The sequence below is a fragment of the Nuphar pumila genome, chromosome 8, assembly GCF_984573655.1.
Source record: "Nuphar pumila chromosome 8, dmNupPumi1.hap1.1, whole genome shotgun sequence".
Classification (NCBI taxonomy): domain Eukaryota; kingdom Viridiplantae; phylum Streptophyta; class Magnoliopsida; order Nymphaeales; family Nymphaeaceae; genus Nuphar; species Nuphar pumila.
Genome location: NC_143256.1, coordinates 7,590,316 through 7,608,676, shown reverse-complemented (window position 1 = coordinate 7,608,676; position 18,361 = coordinate 7,590,316). Strand labels below are relative to the sequence as shown.

General features: G+C 35.4%; 1 protein-coding gene across 1 annotated transcript in view; it reads left to right on the top strand.

Moving 5' to 3' along the window:
* Window positions 1-328: 328 nt before the first annotated feature.
* The window catches only part of LOC149829540 (protein HLB1-like), a 96,515-nt gene continuing 78,482 nt past the window's right edge, over window positions 329-18,361 (top strand). The window contains exons 1-6 of the mRNA XM_090015571.1: window positions 329-790; window positions 1,468-1,593; window positions 2,012-2,081; window positions 2,489-2,602; window positions 7,239-7,322; window positions 15,551-15,601. Coding sequence (XP_089871697.1) covers window positions 387-790; window positions 1,468-1,593; window positions 2,012-2,081; window positions 2,489-2,602; window positions 7,239-7,322; window positions 15,551-15,601 — 849 coding nt within the window. The 5' untranslated portion in view covers window positions 329-386. The remainder of the gene's footprint in view (window positions 791-1,467; window positions 1,594-2,011; window positions 2,082-2,488; window positions 2,603-7,238; window positions 7,323-15,550; window positions 15,602-18,361) is intronic.

Sequence of the window (18,361 nt, the reverse complement as noted above, 5' to 3'; positions counted from 1 at the left end):
CACAATAGGGATAATTATCATTCATTATCCCCTTTTTAGTAAGTGAAGATTTATTTTCTTTTTTGTTTTGGTAATTTCCTTATTTCCATGTTGTCATCCGTTTAGTTGTTGAGATTTTGGATGAAACTGGTCTATCTCCAGCCAACTGTTGCCTAATTAAATTGGCTGGAAACACATAAATGTGCTGCATGTCAGTTTTTCTAAGTGTCATAACAGGATCCAGTACCATCATCTCAAATCTGGTTCCACCTGGTTCCGAACCAAACCCGACCCGTTGACACCCCCAATAACTGTGTGCTTAAGACTGTGTAGTCTAACTCTCCCAATCGGATCTTCTCTGCTTCTGTTGATTCTGCTTCTGTTGATTCTCGCCCCAATTCTTCGAAATGTCTGGAAATGCCGATGAATCCGAGCCGAACAAAGGCGTTAGCGAGGCGGATTTGCGGAGCGATCAGCCGGAATCCGAAACCGCGGAAAATGCAATCGGTAGATCGGATTCGCAGACCGGAGATCGGACGGAGCCTGAGATTGTAGAAAGTGCGGCAGATCAAGAAAAGGATGTTGAGAAATCCGGAATTGAGGCCGCGGAAGATCCCGTCTCCGAAGAACGCGGGCAAACGGAGCCGCCACTGAGGGAAGGTGGCCGGTCGTTCACAATGAGGGAGTTGCTGGATGAATTGAAGGAGAAGAACGGGGAAAGAAAGCAAGAGACGAGAGCTTATGATGGAGGATTGCATAGAACCACCGAGGCTTCTGATGCAACTCGGCAGAACGAGGGTCCATCGTACAAGTAAGCGTCTTGTTGTGAAGCCATAATTTGTCTCCTCAACTTTTAACTTTCCAGTACTTGATAATGTTTTTTGAGAAATTGCAGTAGAAACAAAGATTTTGCTTCGGATCTCACTGCTCTGCAAGATTCGTGAAAATTGATTTCCTTTTGCGTTTCATTTTTAGTTTAATAGATGTTTGTGTCATCTTAGGGACGGAGAGAAATTTTGCCCTAAACACTGCAATTTATGATAAAAGAATACTAGGCTTCTTAAATTTCAACTTAGGTGTAATGCTTCCGAAGCCAAACGAACGGAGGGGTGTACTCTTCTTTTTGAATTTTATTCTGTGTTAAATTTCCTCAGGCAGAGTGAATTTCGCTATAGCTATTAAGCAGTGGTTACGTCACAGTTCTATGGCTTCTGAAATTGCATGGAAGCAAGGTTCTTTTATCTAAGTAGAACGACATTTTTAGAATGCTTCAATTTATAGTTCTTAACAGAAGGTGAACGAGGAACTTGGGTTATCTCTTGACATAAATCATTAGGTTTCGATTGAGTTTTGCAATAATTTTGTCAGTTAGATGCTGCATTTCCCGATTGCTTCAGTGATAATATTGTATTTTCAGTGTTATTTATATTGTCAATGAACGTTTCTGTCATTTATATAACTTACGCTTGTTGCCCTCTTTGATATCAGCCAGGAAGTTGCACAACAGCAATATGTTAGCCAACAAAATGTTGCCATGGATTTGATCAACAGTGTCACTGGAGTGGATGAAGAGGGACGCTCACACCATCGTATTTTTGCTTTTGCTGCAAAACGGTATTGTTCCTTTATTAATTTGTGCTTTTGGTAATCTACATTGTATACTTTTCCCATTGACTTGCTTTGGGATTCACAGGTTCCTTAGTGCATCCGAACAATCATCTTTTGTTTTCAGTAACAATCATTTTTTACCTTTAGGCCTATAACACATATTCTCCATTTTCCTCTGTACCTTATTCCCTTTCTGTACTAGCAGAAAACTCCATACTGCCATCTCTGTATCCATATCCAATGACATATATTTTGTCACTTCAATTCTGCTCAGATTTCAAATTTTCTATTTACTGCTTTCAGCATACTACCTTATTTCTACTTGACATGTTGCTAGCTAAACGTTTAGTTTATTTATTTATTTTGAAATATTTTTTGGTTTTTCCACACCATCCCAAATGATATCTTTGGTGGTTTCTTACAGGTATGCTAATGCATTAGAAAGGAATCCAGAAGACTATGATGCACTTTACAATTGGGCATTAGTTCTTCAGGTTATGTTTTAAGCATCTCAATTTAGTAACCTGTGTTCTGACTTTATTAAAAGGTGCTATTGAAAACTGAAGAAAATGTGATTGCTTTATGCTGCCTTTGCAATATGTATGGTTATAGACCATCTGATTGCATGTTTGACTATGATGTTAGTTTTTCTTTTACTTTTTTCTAAATGAGTCCAAAGCATGCTTAACTCATTCTTCTCAGTTGTCTAACAGAAATGTAATTTAGTAGAAGTTGATAATCCACAAGTAGCTCTGCTATTCAAATCTGTTATTAGACTTTCATATAAATAGTTCTATTACCTTCAGACAACTGCATGAAATCTGAGTGCTGATTGATCTATATCTTCTCTCGTTTTGGGTTCAATCATTGAGGACTTACCCAGGGCATTTTCATCATGCAGGAAAGTGCTGACAACGTCGGCCCAGATTCTAGCTTGCCTTCAAAAGATGCTTTGCTTGAAGAGGCTTGTAAGAAATATGATGAGGCTACTCGACTTTGCCCTACTCTTCATGATGTATGCTTGCATATTCATGTCTTGTTCCTCAATGCCATTTGTTTTTTGATATGGATCTTACAAATTTTGGATTTCATGGGAAAAAATTGCTTTAACACTGATTTGTTTGTCTTCCATGAGGCTGAAACACGAGTGAACCTTGGTATGTAATGTAATGAAAGCAAGAGAAATACAAAAGAGTCACCACGGCATACAATGATCAAAAGAGAGTGGACAAGCACAAGTCCACAAATGGACAATACACAAGTCAATCAATGACAATTGCATAAGATCACAAGAGCCATCAATGGGCATGCACAAAAGAACACAAAACATGAAAATAATAGATCTTTATTGAGTTAGAATGCTTAGAAAAACATAAAGAAAATAAGGACAAGAAATTCCTTTTATATACAACATAGAAGGGCCAAGGGAGCCCAATATAGTAGTTAGGAGCTCCCAATGGCTATACATATAGCCGTTGGGGAGCCCCAACGACTCTATGGTCTAAAGGACCAAAAATCCCCTGGATAATAATAAAAAGGCAAAATAAAGAAAAATAACAAAAAGGTCAAATCTTCCCCTAATAGATAGGGCCTTTACAAGAATAAAAAATGACCAAAATACCCCTAAATGGCATAACCTATTACAAATCAATAAACACGACACACACACACACATATATATATATATGTATAATCACTAGAATATGAGAACTAACTAATATGTGAACTGTAATTTTCATAGATTTTTTGTTCTTTTGTCTTGAATCTAACTCTACGGATGTGATCTACATGTTTGGTTTTATAAGAACCCGCTTTTAAATCATCTGATTTTGATACATAAACTAGATTTTTTTAAGGCTTTAAAATCAATGGCTTGTAATCTTCATAAATATTCAAGCATTCAAAAACCACATTTTTTCATCGAAAATACACTATCTAATGGTTGATTCCTAGCAAATTCACCATGCGTAGCACATCCACATGGTTGGATTTGCAAAAAAACTGTTGAAAATACCTTCTAGTTCTTATATTCTAGTTCTCATATTCTAGTGACTATATATATATATATATCCTAACACTCCCCCTCAGACTTACGGTGTGCTAACCGAAAGTTTGTAAATACAATCTTCGAATGTCTTCATTAGTAATCTTCACCAAATGCATTCATTGTTTATCTCCATCTTCATGATATGATATATAAAAAAATACTTTCTCAACCCATATCATTTTTAAGAACCTGGAGAGAGAACAAAACAAGGGTTCTAGCTATATAATGTCAAATATCCTAACTAAATAGTTTGAAGAGAAAACGAAAAAGAGTTTTAACACGACAAAAGTTAAGAATAGTTATAGATTATATATATATATATATAGTTTCAAAACAAAAAAATATATTTTGAACAAAAACAACACAAATTAAAGTAGATCGGTATTTTATATATATGGAGAGTGGATGGTTAAACATGTCAACAAAACATAAAAGTACCATATATAGAAAATAAAATACACAATTTTAAAAGCGAGTATCCAAAAATAATTTTAAAATTTTAGAAAAATTAACAACAATTCAAGCAAGGTACAATAGTCATTAAGATACACAAGGGATATACTTCGAAAATTAATTTTTAGAATTCTTATTTAGACAATCATAATCATAAAATCAACATATTTTTTCAAGAAAACATAAATACTAATCATAGTAGAATTTTGACCACTAAAGTCCAAAGACAAATATATGTTAGACATAAAATATCAAGAAGATATAAACAATTATGTATAAATAAAGTCCCAAAGGCTTAGGTAAACATTTCAAATAAGGGTACAAATCATTAATTATACTAATCAACACAACAACATGCTTATTAAATGCAAGAGCTCAAAGGAGCTCACAACAAAAGTAGAACTAATTAAATTCATACAAAAAATGCAAAATAACCAACATGAAACAAATCTAAATATCCTCAACATATATATCCAGCATGCAATGAAAACATATTTCATGCACATAATAATGCATGAAAAAATTTCAGTGAATAACCATTTTTTAATTCAAGGGAAAACAGGTAGCTGAAAAGATCAGAAAAAAATATAGAGAGATTTAAAAATCATACATTCAATATATCATAACAAGAGAAATGATATTTGCAAATTTCAACAATAGTTTGCTCACCACAAACAATCACCTCTCTAACCTCCAACTCAACATCCTTAAAATTCGAGTGTATCTAGGATTCACATATAAGAGCGTCAAAAAAAATTCAAACACTAGTTAAGCAAGATCTCATAAGATTAGGCATGTGAATAACACACAAAACCATTATACAAAATTAAAAAATATATTTCAAATTATTTTAAACTATTTAACAACATTGAAAAAAAACACCAATATGAGTTCAACTAAGGCCAAGATAAGGATAAAACACAAAAAAATCGAAAAAACAATAAAACATAATTACATTAAAAAGAACTCAATCATGTGCTTATGATCAACCAAGAAACAAAGAATATTTCAAAAAGATTTCGAAGGAAAAATAAACAAACAATTTTTAATAATAATTTTTTTTAAACCATAAACAAATGCTTTCTCATACAAAATGCATGAGATAAGCGACAAAAAAAATAAACAAAGATTTTAAAATACTTACTGGATTAAGATTACCTTATTTCCACAATTAAAGAATCCCAAATCTATCATTAAAAGCCAAATACCAAGATGGTTATATCTTGGCTCTGAAACCATGTAATGAAGGCAAGAAAAATACAAATGAGTCACCAAGGGCATACAATGATCAAAAGAAAGTGCACAAGCACAAGTCCACATAGAGACAATACACAAACCAATCAATGGCAAATACATAAGATCACAAGAGCCACCAATGAGCATGCACAAAAGATCACAAAACATAAAAATAATAGATCTTTATTAAGTTAGAATGCTTAGAAAAATATTAAAGAAAATAATGACAAGTCCCTTTTATACACAAAATAGGAGGGCCAAGGGAGCCCAATATAGTCGTTTGGGAGCTCTCAATGGCTATAAATATAGCTGTTGGGGCCCCCCAAATACTTTGTGGTATAAAGGACCAAAAAGCCCCTATATAATAATAAAAAGACAAAATAAAGAAAAATAACAAAAAGGTCAAATCTGCCCCTAATGGACAGGGCCTATTACAAGTGTACAAAATAACCAAAATACCCCTAAGGGGCATAACCTATTACAAATCAATAAACATGATACACACACACACACACACACACACACACACACACACACACACACACACACACACACACACATATATATATATATATATATTGATATACAACATATCTTAACGTGTAAACTCTATGTTGTTGAAAGGTATTTATACATGAAGGTTGTTGCTAGATCTGCCTTTTTACTAAGACTGTAACCCGTACTTAGTATTTCATGACCATTTGAAGAATGAAGCTGGTTCTTTTGCTTCTGTAGTTGTGGTACATGCAATTAATAATAGTCCCTTAAAACAGTGAAAACTTGGGAACCATATGTTTTGTTTTTCTGCTATTGGATGTAAGGGCATGTTTCAACGCCCAGTGATTCTTGGGTTTTCTCAGTTTCCTATCATTGTAAATCACAATAGCATCACTTTTACAAGTTTGGTGGAACATGAGAAAGTGCAAGTTGTGATGCCATTCTCACTTGAGATTGCTTCTCCCTTGAATCCTGTGAAAGTTCGTCACAAGACTGACCTATGACCAATCACAGCTTTTGGGCTCTCAGCTGTAATCATTCATCCCACCTATGACCAAAGCAAACATGCCTTAAATATCATTCTGTTAGAAATAAAGTGAATGGAAAAGTAGGGGCTTAACTAGCAAGAGTGAGAAGGCTTTAAGGGATGTTCTTTTGTGTTCTTGTTTCTCTTTTTCACATATCATGAAGATCTCAAGGGATATCTCTTGTGTTTTTGTTGTCTTTTGTTAGTTACCATCTATGTCACATAGGTGCGGGTGCGGTTAAAAAAACTTGGGTGTGGGGGTACGGGGAGGGTATATATATAATTTTTAACAGTTTTAAGTTAACACTAAGTATATGTGTGTGCATTAATATATGTATATAATATATATATATATATATATATATATATATATATATAGAGAGAGAGAGAGAGAGAGAGAGAGAGAGAGAGAGAGAGAGAGACTTGGTTAGGGTTAACTGAATCTACTATTGGACAGAAATGGACCTCAGTGTGGGTGACTTAACCTGACATAAATGAAGCCGTGTCCAAGTGTTGCACCCGCATGGGTGTGGGTGTGGGTGTGGCGTGGGTGCGGTGCCCTGGTAAAAGAGTCTGTGTTACATAGGTTACCGTGAGGGCTTGAAAGGGTTATGCTTATGCTCTTGTTTCACCTTTTTTTAACATATTATGTTCTTCTTTTGTGGTTTTTAGAGGTATCAAGTTTGAAGTTATTTTTGCTATTGTGTTATTCTGTCATAGAATATTAGCTTCCAGGTTGGGTGTTTTAGATTGATAGCAATTAATCATCTGTTAGATTTTTCTCTTCAATCCAAAAGTCATGAGTTTGGCAAGAAATGTCTTTAGTTGTTGCACTCGAAATCTGATTACATTGGTGCTTTTAATTGATACACAACTTACTTTTGATATCAGGCATTCTACAATTGGGCCATCGCTATCTCTGACCGGGCAAAAATGCGTGGTCGAACCAAGGAAGCAGAAGAATTATGGAAGCAGGTGCCCTCATGTTAACTTTGCAATTTTGGTATCATATATTCTCATTGCAACATGTCTGTTGCAACTTGCAACACAAATGACCTATAAAGTCCAAAATATAAATTTATATAGAATCCAAAAAGAGCAAAAAGGCTGCAAGATACCAAGTTACTACCAGTAGACTAGTAGCAGCTGCAACATGCTAGCAGTACACTACAAGCAGTTTCCAACCATTTATTGTCCAAGTAGTGGATAGCAGCCTATAACTAACAACCATTCCAAGGGCCTTGGCATCCTTCCTCTGTCTGGTAGTTCTTTTATTGCCTCCTTGCAAAGCATCATACCATCTCCAAGTTCGTTTCCTTACTTTCTATAGTGTCTCTCTTTTCTTTTATTTTCTTGCTTTTTCTGGGACTTAGCTGACAGTCTGCATGCAACCGAGTCTTGAGAGCGTGAGAACCTGGGTGCTTACCATTACACGGACAGCCTCACCACTTGCTAAAATATCTTATGGCTATAAGATTTTCTGGGATCAGGTTTACTGTTTTACCAAGTTTGTCTTTTCGACATTGTGGCCACTGGAGCTCTGTTGACATCAAATGGAGTTATTTTACTCAATTTCATGATTAAGCCTAGTCCAAATAAAATGGTATTTCTCACCATAGTCACCAATACTGCTGATATTTTGAAAAAATCGTGATATTTAACCTGAAAATAGCATGATCTTTTTAAAATACCACTGCAACACAAATATCCTATTAATATCACAATATTTTAAAAAAAAATCTTATTTTCATAATTTTAAGTAAATATTTTTTCTGGTTCTTTGTTTCTTTTGTAGTTGAAAACTTTTCGGACTAATTCTTCATATTTTCTTCAGAAAAAAAACTAAAACCTATTGTTTTTTATTTTTATAATTTTTGAAAAATTTCAATCTTTTAAAATGGCAAGGTTTTGTGCTTTTCTAAAATCTTTCTTGAAAAACATTTGCTGAGAAATCTTGGCCACCATATCTTGATTATGGGAGTTTACTTATTTGAAGCAATATGTTGAAGTTCAATGTACTATCACGTATTTTCATACTTAGTTGAATTCATAAACTGTTGAAATTTTGGCTAAGTGTTGGAAAAATATCGGTAGAACACTCGATGTTAGGTTATGATATTTGAGTCTGGGCTTGGCCCAGGTCTCACTGAAAAGACCTAAATGAGCCAAACAAGACATGATAAAAACTTTTATTTTTGACCTTTAAATTCAAGTGAAAATCGAGCAAAATTCGGATTAAATTCAGGCGAATTTTAGAGGCGAAATTCAAATTATATATTGTTAGATGCGCCTCAAAATTCTGAGTTCAACGGGCTACGGTTGTAACAATCCTAAAATTTAACCCGAATTTTGAGATTTTTTTTAAAAGGAAACACAACGAACAATATCATTTCGGGCACGCCAGAGGACATTCAAACCAATAACCCCATTCCAACTACCAATAAAGTGTAATAAGTAATAAAGATTAAGTTCATTACAAAATCAGAAATGAAAATAACTAAAAATGTTTCAAGTTGTCTCGGGAACATAAAAAATTCTTGCATCATAGTCCTTACATTATTCTGCAAACGCTCTGCATTATCTATTCTTTACCTAAAATGCTAAAATAATAGGATCATACTACAACCAGTTTGACCAGTAGGATTACTATGATTATGCATGTGTACAATGTAACAAGAATGTATAATGCTATTGGTTATTCAATGAATTGTAAAGCTATGGCATATCATGAGATAATTAAACGAATATCACATGAAACATTTAATATCATAACTTATTTCTGACATATAAATAAGCACAATAAATTATAAGCATTTTTAGGCATAGTATATCATAAATTTCATATGAATAAATAAAATAAAATAATTAATTTAAGTTTCTCTTTAGTTATCCCGCGAGTACTCGCAGGCCAAGGCAACCGTAACAGAAGAGAACATTCGGGGGTTTGTTATGCTGTGTTTTTATTAATCCGAATGTCTAATCAAAACTGAAATCCTAAGGGACCGGTTTAATAACCAATAGAAACTCTCAAAGGCCAAATAAATAGGATGCACCCTTAACTTCTGCAGAAGAATTTGGACCTACCACCTAGGACAATTTGGTAGTCCGGGTCCGCTAACTTCGAGAACTGGAGACCAACGAGCCATTGCCGTTCGAAGCTAAATAACACATATCCCTGGAGTTATGTACCACCTACCCTCTCCAAGGTAAGCCTGAGTCTGAGTGAATTACTTATCTTATTAATTTAGATACCTGACCTCTCAGGGGTTTTACATGATTCAAACCCAATAATTCAATGTTACAGGTACTCACAGAGGCAATGAATCGTATAACAGTAGTCACATGATTCCAGATATTCCCACCGTAGGTGGGTAGGTTGCCAAATATCAATTTATTTATGCAATTCCACTCAGTGTGCTTCGGTACCTTTAAACCAGCGAGCACAAGTGCCATGGTGCCTTAAAACAGTCAGGCAAAATTAGAGTTATGAGTTTTTCTGTATTAGATTTATAAGGCTTTTCAAGAGTATATGTCGTAACCTTAAATCTTTTAGTTTGCAAGCCCCTGATTCAGCAACCCATTGTTAGAAAACAAAGGGTTCGATAATGAACCCATAAATGCACACTTAAGGTACAAATACACATACCCACTAAGGGGCAACCAAAAGCACATAAAGTGCTAAACCCATAAACCCACAAAGGGGTTAAGCCAAAAGGCTAAAAGAATATTTCTTTATTATGAAAAATATGGTAAAAACCCTTTTACAATGGAGCTAAAGCTCCCACAAGAATGATATGAAATACAAAGGGAAGTCCTCTATTTATAACACAAAAGATAGGTAAGGAGGGGCTCCTCTCATAGACGTTGGAGCCCCTCCAACGGTCACAATTGTGACCGTTGGAGGGGCCCAACGTCTCTAAGAGAGGGCCCCCCAATGTACTTTGAGAAGTATGAAAATAAAAAATAAAAAAATAAAAAGATTACAATCATATTCGTTAGATAGAATATGCGTAAAATTAAGTGAAATGACTGAACTACCCCTATGGCTAATAATAGAGAAATATATATTTTATATATAATTAGGTAGATACATATACATATATAGTAATATACCATATATATATATGTATCATCCTTTATATATATAAAATATATATATGATTACAATGATTGAAGAATATATTTTAACACCCATGTGCCCTCATTAAACCATTACTACACGACATCTATTTACATATAAGGGCATAACCCGTACTCACATGGCACCACGATAATTCACACGAACCACGGGCTCAAATATGAGCCCCTTTACGAAAACACAGGTAGCTTAAACTTAAAAATCACCAAGCATCAATGCAATCATACATCTTCATAAAGGCTATCTATGTCACATGGGTGCGGGTGTGGGCGCGGGTGCGGGGATTCGGCACTTCCAAAAAACTCGGGTGCGAGGGTGCGACAGGGGCAAAAATGTAATATATATATATATATATATATATATAAAAAGGGGGTCGGGGAATAGGTTTTTTTTTTTTTGCAGCTGTCAGCAGCTGACAGACAACTGCTGTCAGCAGCTGACAGACAGCTGTCAGCAGCTGACAGACAGCTGTCAGCAGCTGACAGAACAGCTGCTGCTGACAGCTGCAGCAGCTGTCAGCACAGCTGCTGTCAGCAGCTGACTCAGCATAATTTTTTTTAAATTTTTTTTCGAGAAGCCCATTTGGGCAATTTTTTTTTTAAAAAAAAAATGGACCTTAATGATCCTGGGTGCGGTCAACGCACCCAGGATCGGGTTGACCGCACCCGGTGCGGCACCCGCACCCGCGTCGAGTCGCGTCGACGCGGGTGCGGCACCCTCCAAGCCGAATCCCTGTGACATAGAAGGCTATAATTGCAAGTGACATAACTCCACTGTCACTAAGTCATATATTAAAATTTTCATATGAACAGTATACAAATAAATCTATTCAGTGAAAGATTGTGCATTTAATTTTAAGTGGATTCAAATTGGTGACACCAAAAATGACAGAAAACATAAATCTGAATGACGCACTAAGTATAAGCAAGGATATGAATATTAAATGGGCTACCAACTGTTATGAGATTTTGACAATTTACACACAGGAAATAGCAAGAATATTTCTGCTGATTCATTAAATTTTCCAACAAGGCCCCAATTCATAGCATGCCAGCTAACGAAGAATGGCTAGTTCCAGCATTTATGATAATCAAGAAGTCTCAAGTTTCTGATGTGCATTGCAAAATTTTTTCTTCTAACAGTATAGAGGTATTATCGCATCAACTAATTCAAGAGCTCAATAAAATCATCCTCTTTGTCAATAAGACAAGGGTTGAACAACAGGGACCAGTCTGGACAAAGTACATTGTCCTGTGGGTTTTCCATTGTAAGAGAATAAAATTTTCATGTGTCCTTAATCCAGTTGAAGCATGGACAAATTCACTGTTAACTTGCATTCAATACAAGCATAGGTACCAAAACTACTATAAAATTTTACTTTTCAAGTGTGTAAATGAATCCAGCACAATCACATGCTTAAATACATTTGCTGTGTGTGTCTGAGTTCAACACACATATATAGTTAAAACGAGTTTCTGTGTGCCTGAATCAAGCACACTATAGTCAGTAAAAATAATTAGTTTTTATGTGTCTGAATTCATTACACTTATAATCAGTTAAAAACCGATTTTAGTGCGACAGAATTCAGCACACTTACAATCACTTCAAAACAGATTTTGTTGTGCCTACGGAGTATTGAAATTTGGTGTTCATGGCTTCAGCCAACGAGAAAAAAAATAGAAAGCAGTGCTGATTCATATCAGGTGTATCCGGTTGAATTAACCACACTTTTAAAAGGCTAAAAGTCCTGGGATTATAGGTGGACTGTCAAGGCTCACACCGTAGTAGACCAAATAAATGAAATGCTAAAAAAAAATACATGTTACCAGACCATATTGACAGGAACTAACATCAAAGAAAATTTGAAAGGAACTGGTGTTACCACATGGATTTTAGAACATCCACCAAAATGAATTTTCTGAGTATTCATATTCACAAGGGTTTATTGCCATTGCAGATCTAACGATTTAGACATAAAAGAAAATATACATTCATAACTGCTAAATCAGACTCATGTTAAAATTTGGAAGAGTAATTGATTTTAGTTCATAATAGAATTCTTCAGAGTATAGAAATTAGATTACAACCTCTATTTTAAGATCTCAACCCCAAATTTATCAAGTAATCAACGCAGCTCTATAACAGGTTGCATATCTTATTGCCAACAGAAATAAAAACAAAACCTAAGAGAACACAGTTTCTACCAGCAAATCTAAGTTCCATTTAGTGATTGACAAGAGGTTTAATGCCTAATCTGATCAGAGATTCTCAGGTTCCATTTAATAGAAAATGTTGTTCCTCAAAATACAAGAAATCCATGTCACATAGGTGCGGGAGTGCGGCACTTTCAAAAAACCCGGGTTTGGGGGTGCGGCAAAAATATAAAAAATTATATATATATATATATATATATATATATAAAGTCTAAAAGTTGGACATAAATGACCCTGGGTGCGTTGACTGTACCCAGGGTCAGGTTGACCGCATCGGGTGCGGGTGCGACACGGGTGCGGCACCTAGTTAGAGAATCCCTGTGACATATAGGGCAAATTTTTTTTCTTGGCAAATATTTTTTTTAAATCCGAAAATTGGACCAAAATGACCCTGGGTGCATTGACCGCACCCGCGTCGTGTCGACGCGGGTGCGACACCCTGCTAGCCGAATCCCTGTGACATAGCAACAAATCAACACTCAACCAAATCTCAAATGAGCTGGGTGTTGTAAATTGGCTGAACAGTCAAAATCTCAAATGCTAGATTTTGCATGTTTATAATTGGACTGTTATGCACATTTGCATATGAGCATTGGAATGTATTCATGTGTCTACCAATGCTGTCTCATATGCGGGCAACATGGTTTGGACTCAGTGGGTAAGTGTTGTACCCCGAGCTTGCCGAAATGGCAAAAAGAATTGTTGGTTATGCATGATTATGACATTTAATGTGTTGTTTACATACATATGCATGTAGTGAACACGTGCACTACTGAAATTTATATTGTTGTTGTACTAGCATAATCTCAAGCATGTTTGCATATTGTACGTGAGATGAATCATGAAAATAAAGATGTATTTTTGCAATAATGTAATCATTAGGCATATGTGAAATGGTTATACATGTACATTCTCATTATGGTTGCATGAATGTGCATTTGTGAGCATGATAAATGATTTCATATGTGCATACTCATTGTGGTTTTTGCATTAGATGCATCGGTGGTCAAATGTGAACCACTGTAGGCTATGTGGGCCACGAGCTGGTGTTGCTCTATGATTGGTTATATGCATTGCAAAAATCAAATTGATATTTATTGAATTTATGAGTTAATTACACTGTTTCATATTGTAACGAGCTGAGGTCCCGTGTTGTGTTTTGCATGCTGATTTGCAAAATGAATATTGAGAAATAAATCTTTCTTTTGATAAAAAGATAAAAAGAGAAAAATAGTGTAATTAATGCTTTTTCCTGGATGTCTCTTTTATAGTGTGAAAATCCTAAATTTCGGTTTTGGGGAACCGTGAGGATACTAAAACTTCATGTGCAATTGTGACCCTGAACCCAACTAAGTGGTTCACCTTCCGGCCATAGTTTTAGGGAGATTCCGCCACTTTGCCTGTGGGTGGTGTGTGGACACAACTGTTGTTATTGGTATACCAAGAAAGTGACATTAGTGAATGCTAATTTCCCTAGTGTCCCGATATTAGATGCTGAATTCTAATGTTCCGATGGATAATGCTGATTTCTGATATCGGTCGAGGGCCAAGTGTGAAACCTAGTAATAAAATACAAATGTGTGTTAAGCTACAACTAGGAACCTAACTTGAACTCGGGAATTTGTTGTGCCTGCTTTTGAGTATCCGCAGGTTTTAATGAAAAGTTGAACTAAAATTGTTTGCATTTAATAGGGATATGCGTACAAAAAGACTCTGATAAAAGATAATAAGTTAGTCATGCATATGCATTGATATCATGCATATTCATGTTCTGCATTAGATCATGCATATTTACATGTTCTCTTAACTATGATATAATATTGTTGCATAATAAGTGTTGCTAATGCATGAATGATTATTTTAATCTTGGAATTGTTGTTGTATTTCCTCTAAAATATTACATAAATTTGATTTATGTTATTCTTGCTTGTTTGATTCATTAGAGGAATTCGTATGCAGAATCTATAATTTTGACACTGTATATTTTATGTTTTTCACAGCCTCTGATGCCCGGTGATGAGACGGATTGTTATAGAGAGCTATGAGGACAACATGAGTACTTGACATTCTACCTTGGGAGAGAGTGACTCTATATTTTGCTTTACTTTTTGTTCTTAAACTTTATTAACTGATGAATAAATTTATTTTGTTTTGGATAATAGTGGTGTAAGATCTCTTGTGGCGTGATTGTATTATGACTATACGACTCCAGGGTCTCTGGGATTGTTTCTGCAATTGTTAAATTTTTTTTTTCACTTTTCAACGGGGATGAGTTTGGGTCGTTACATTCAATGTCGGTATCGGCTATATCTCGACGAGGCTATTTCTCGCGATATTATAGGTTTGGCGATAAATCTCGGAAAAATATTGGGTCTTAAAAAATATAAAAAATAACAAAAATAAGTAAGAAAATAACATGTTTAGACAAAAATACATAAATAATAAATGAAATAAGTAAACAATGTAAAAGAAAGAAGAAAAACATATATAAAATGTAAAAAACAAATAAAAACAGTAAAACTAATTGATAATATCGTGATAATATCACGATATTCTCGTGATATTATCACGATATTATCGTGATAATATCACAATGTTATCAAATTGGCGATATTGTCAAAATATCACGATATTTTACCTGTATTGTCATTCGCTGAATTTAGAGCGCACAATATTTTCAAAATATCACTGATATCAGTGACTGTGTTATATTGTCAATTTTCTGAATTCACGCCAAAGTTGTGCTTTCCTTGTTGAGTGCTGGTAGAATGGTTCAGGCAGTGGTTGATTTTTATTCTAAATGTTTTGTGCGACCTGATAACAGTAATTTGTTGAAAAACCACCTTGTGCAGGCTACTAAGAACTATGATAGAGCTGTTCAACTCAACTGGAATAGTCCACAGGTATTGCTTTTGAAGATTTTATATTGTCTTGTTACGCCCCTTAGCATCTACTGCTTGGTATCTTGTAATCAAATGGTTCCTTCCATTTCTGCAACATCCTTCCATTCTGCAACATCAAATGCTCATGATCCCAGTTATCTGTTTCTTTTCACATTCCATTTTTCTAAACATTTGTTCTAACTTAATGTTTGCATCTTTTAAGCAACTATGAACCTTTTTTATTGTGACAATTTATGTCAAATCCCAACTTTCATTTTTCAACAAGGTGAATAAATGTTTGAATTCATCTTCATCTTCCTGCATCCTTCTCTTTTTAGTGTGTTTAGTCATCTCAAACAATCATTTAGATAATTCTGAATGAACAAGTTGGGAGGTGAGCAGGGCATATCTTTCCCATTTTTATTCTTTTTTTCACTTGGGGATTGGAGTAAAAAATTGTTGTATGTTGGCTGACTGAAGCAGCCTTCCTGTTTTTGGTTTTGATATTTGGTTATTGCATGTTAAGACTTCCTGCTTTGGATTTTAGCTATGGATTACTGCAAATTATTCCAGTTGCCATTCTGGATGTACTGTTCTGTGGGTTTGACCTCTAATTTTTTCTTGTGCAGTTCCTCCATCTGCCATTGTCATAGTTCATCTTGTTAAGGAGACATATTGTAACTAGGACTCTGGTCATACCAGTCCTATTATAATTAGGACTGTCGGTGGCATGGTATTTTGGTCATTGTGCTGGACCAATTATACTTAAACACAGACTGCTGTATAACAGTCCTATTGTAACTATATTTTATTCTATAAATACACACATGGGGACGTCCTCTTGTTTATGAATAGAGGAACGTTGCATAGAGTTTCTCCATCCTCTCTCTCTTTCTTCTCTCTCTTTTCTTCTCTATGTCATATACAAGATAAAACTCTGCCAAAATTAACATGGTATCAGAGTGGGGGCAAGAATAAGCACCTCATCAAATCAAAGGCTGCCGGTAAGGTGATCTTCCTCCTATTTCCTTACTGTTATCATTTTCAAGAACTCTAAAATGATTCAGATCTGATCCGTCACCTTCTCTCATTACTGCCCTGCTTCTTTATCTTTTAGCAAATATATATATATATATAAAATATATATATATATATATAAAATATATATATATATATATATATATATATATATATATATATATATATATATATATATATATATGGTCTAGCTATTGTTCCAAAAAAAACAGGAATGAATCCCAAAAGAAAACTCAGATCTGGATCCACTTTATTCTAGATCTGAACCTGCTGGACTGTTTCCTCTCTTGAGTCCTTTCTTTCTTTCTTGAATCTTTCTTTCCTTTCTTTATACAAAAAAAGTGGAAGAATATATATATATATTTCTGTTTTAGCTGACATTACCAGCATAGAGTCTGCAGAATCTCGATAGTTTGCAGCTACTGTTTTCGATCAGCAAAAAAAAAAACAGGTGCTGGTTTATTACTACCTCTTTCTTCTTTCTCGAAATGCTAATAACCCTCTCGCATGGCTACCCTAAGTTCCAACTCTCCCATAGACTCTTCTTTTCTTAGTCAGCTTGTTTTTGACAAGTTAGACTCTTCCAATTTTGTCACTTGGAAGAAACATATCACCCCCCTTTATCAGCGGCCATTGTTTCATTGTGCATCTCAACAGGACTCTACGTGTGCCTGCGGAGTTCTTATTACAGTCTGAATCAAAGGATGGCAAGTATATAGATAAACTTGTACCAAATCCAGATTTCTCCATTTGTTCTAAAAATGACCAAGCTGTTGTAGCATATATTTCTCTCTCTCTCTCTCTCTAAGTTTTACTTCATATGCCTACAGATATCAACGCTCGAGATCTCTGGCAAATTCTGCATCGTTGGTTTGAGCAAATCTCCACACCAAAGTTCTATCATCTGAACGGAGAATTTGGGAGGATTGCTAGAGGAGATTCTTGTGTGATAGATTATCTGAGCCAAGTAAAATCCATCACTGACCAGCTTGCAACGATAGGTGCCTCTGTTGCGGATGAGGATATATGCATGCAAACCCTTCGAGGTTTGGGGTCGAGATTCAATATGTTTGTTATCATGTACTCAAGACATAGACCACAACCTCCTTTTGATTAGCTGTGTTCTATAGCATAGAACACGATGCTATGTTTGATCTTGGCAACTCCTCTCGAAAGAAGATTATGGATCAAGCATCTAATGAGGTTCTTTTTATTGGTTCATATTTTGGATCTAGTCGTGGTGGAAGAAGCAGAGAACATGGTAGATCCAACTCTTTTGGTAGATGTGCAAGACTTCTACGGACCCTCAGTGGTGGACCACGTCCAAACATCATGTGTCAAATATGTAGCAAACATGAGCACACTAGTTCAGGTTGTTATTGGAGGTATGTGCCTACGTATCACCCACCAATGGTAACTATTCCAACACATTTTCGTGCACTCTCAGGTGTTTCTTTTGGGGTCCAAGGCCCCCATCACCTTCTCCAGCACCACCTTTGTATCCTGGGTTAGTGGCATCATACCAGGATCATGATACTCTTAACACCACATTCAGCCGGTTGAACTTGCAACAAACCCAGTTGGTGAATCTATGGTCTACAAGTACGCAAGCGCAACACAGTGTTAAAGGGCAACCTGTCTCTTCCTCCTCTCAGAATACTTGGTATCTTGATTGTGGGGTAGCACATAATGTAATAGGAGATTCAGGTAAATTCATACATGCTATGCCTTATCGTGGATTGG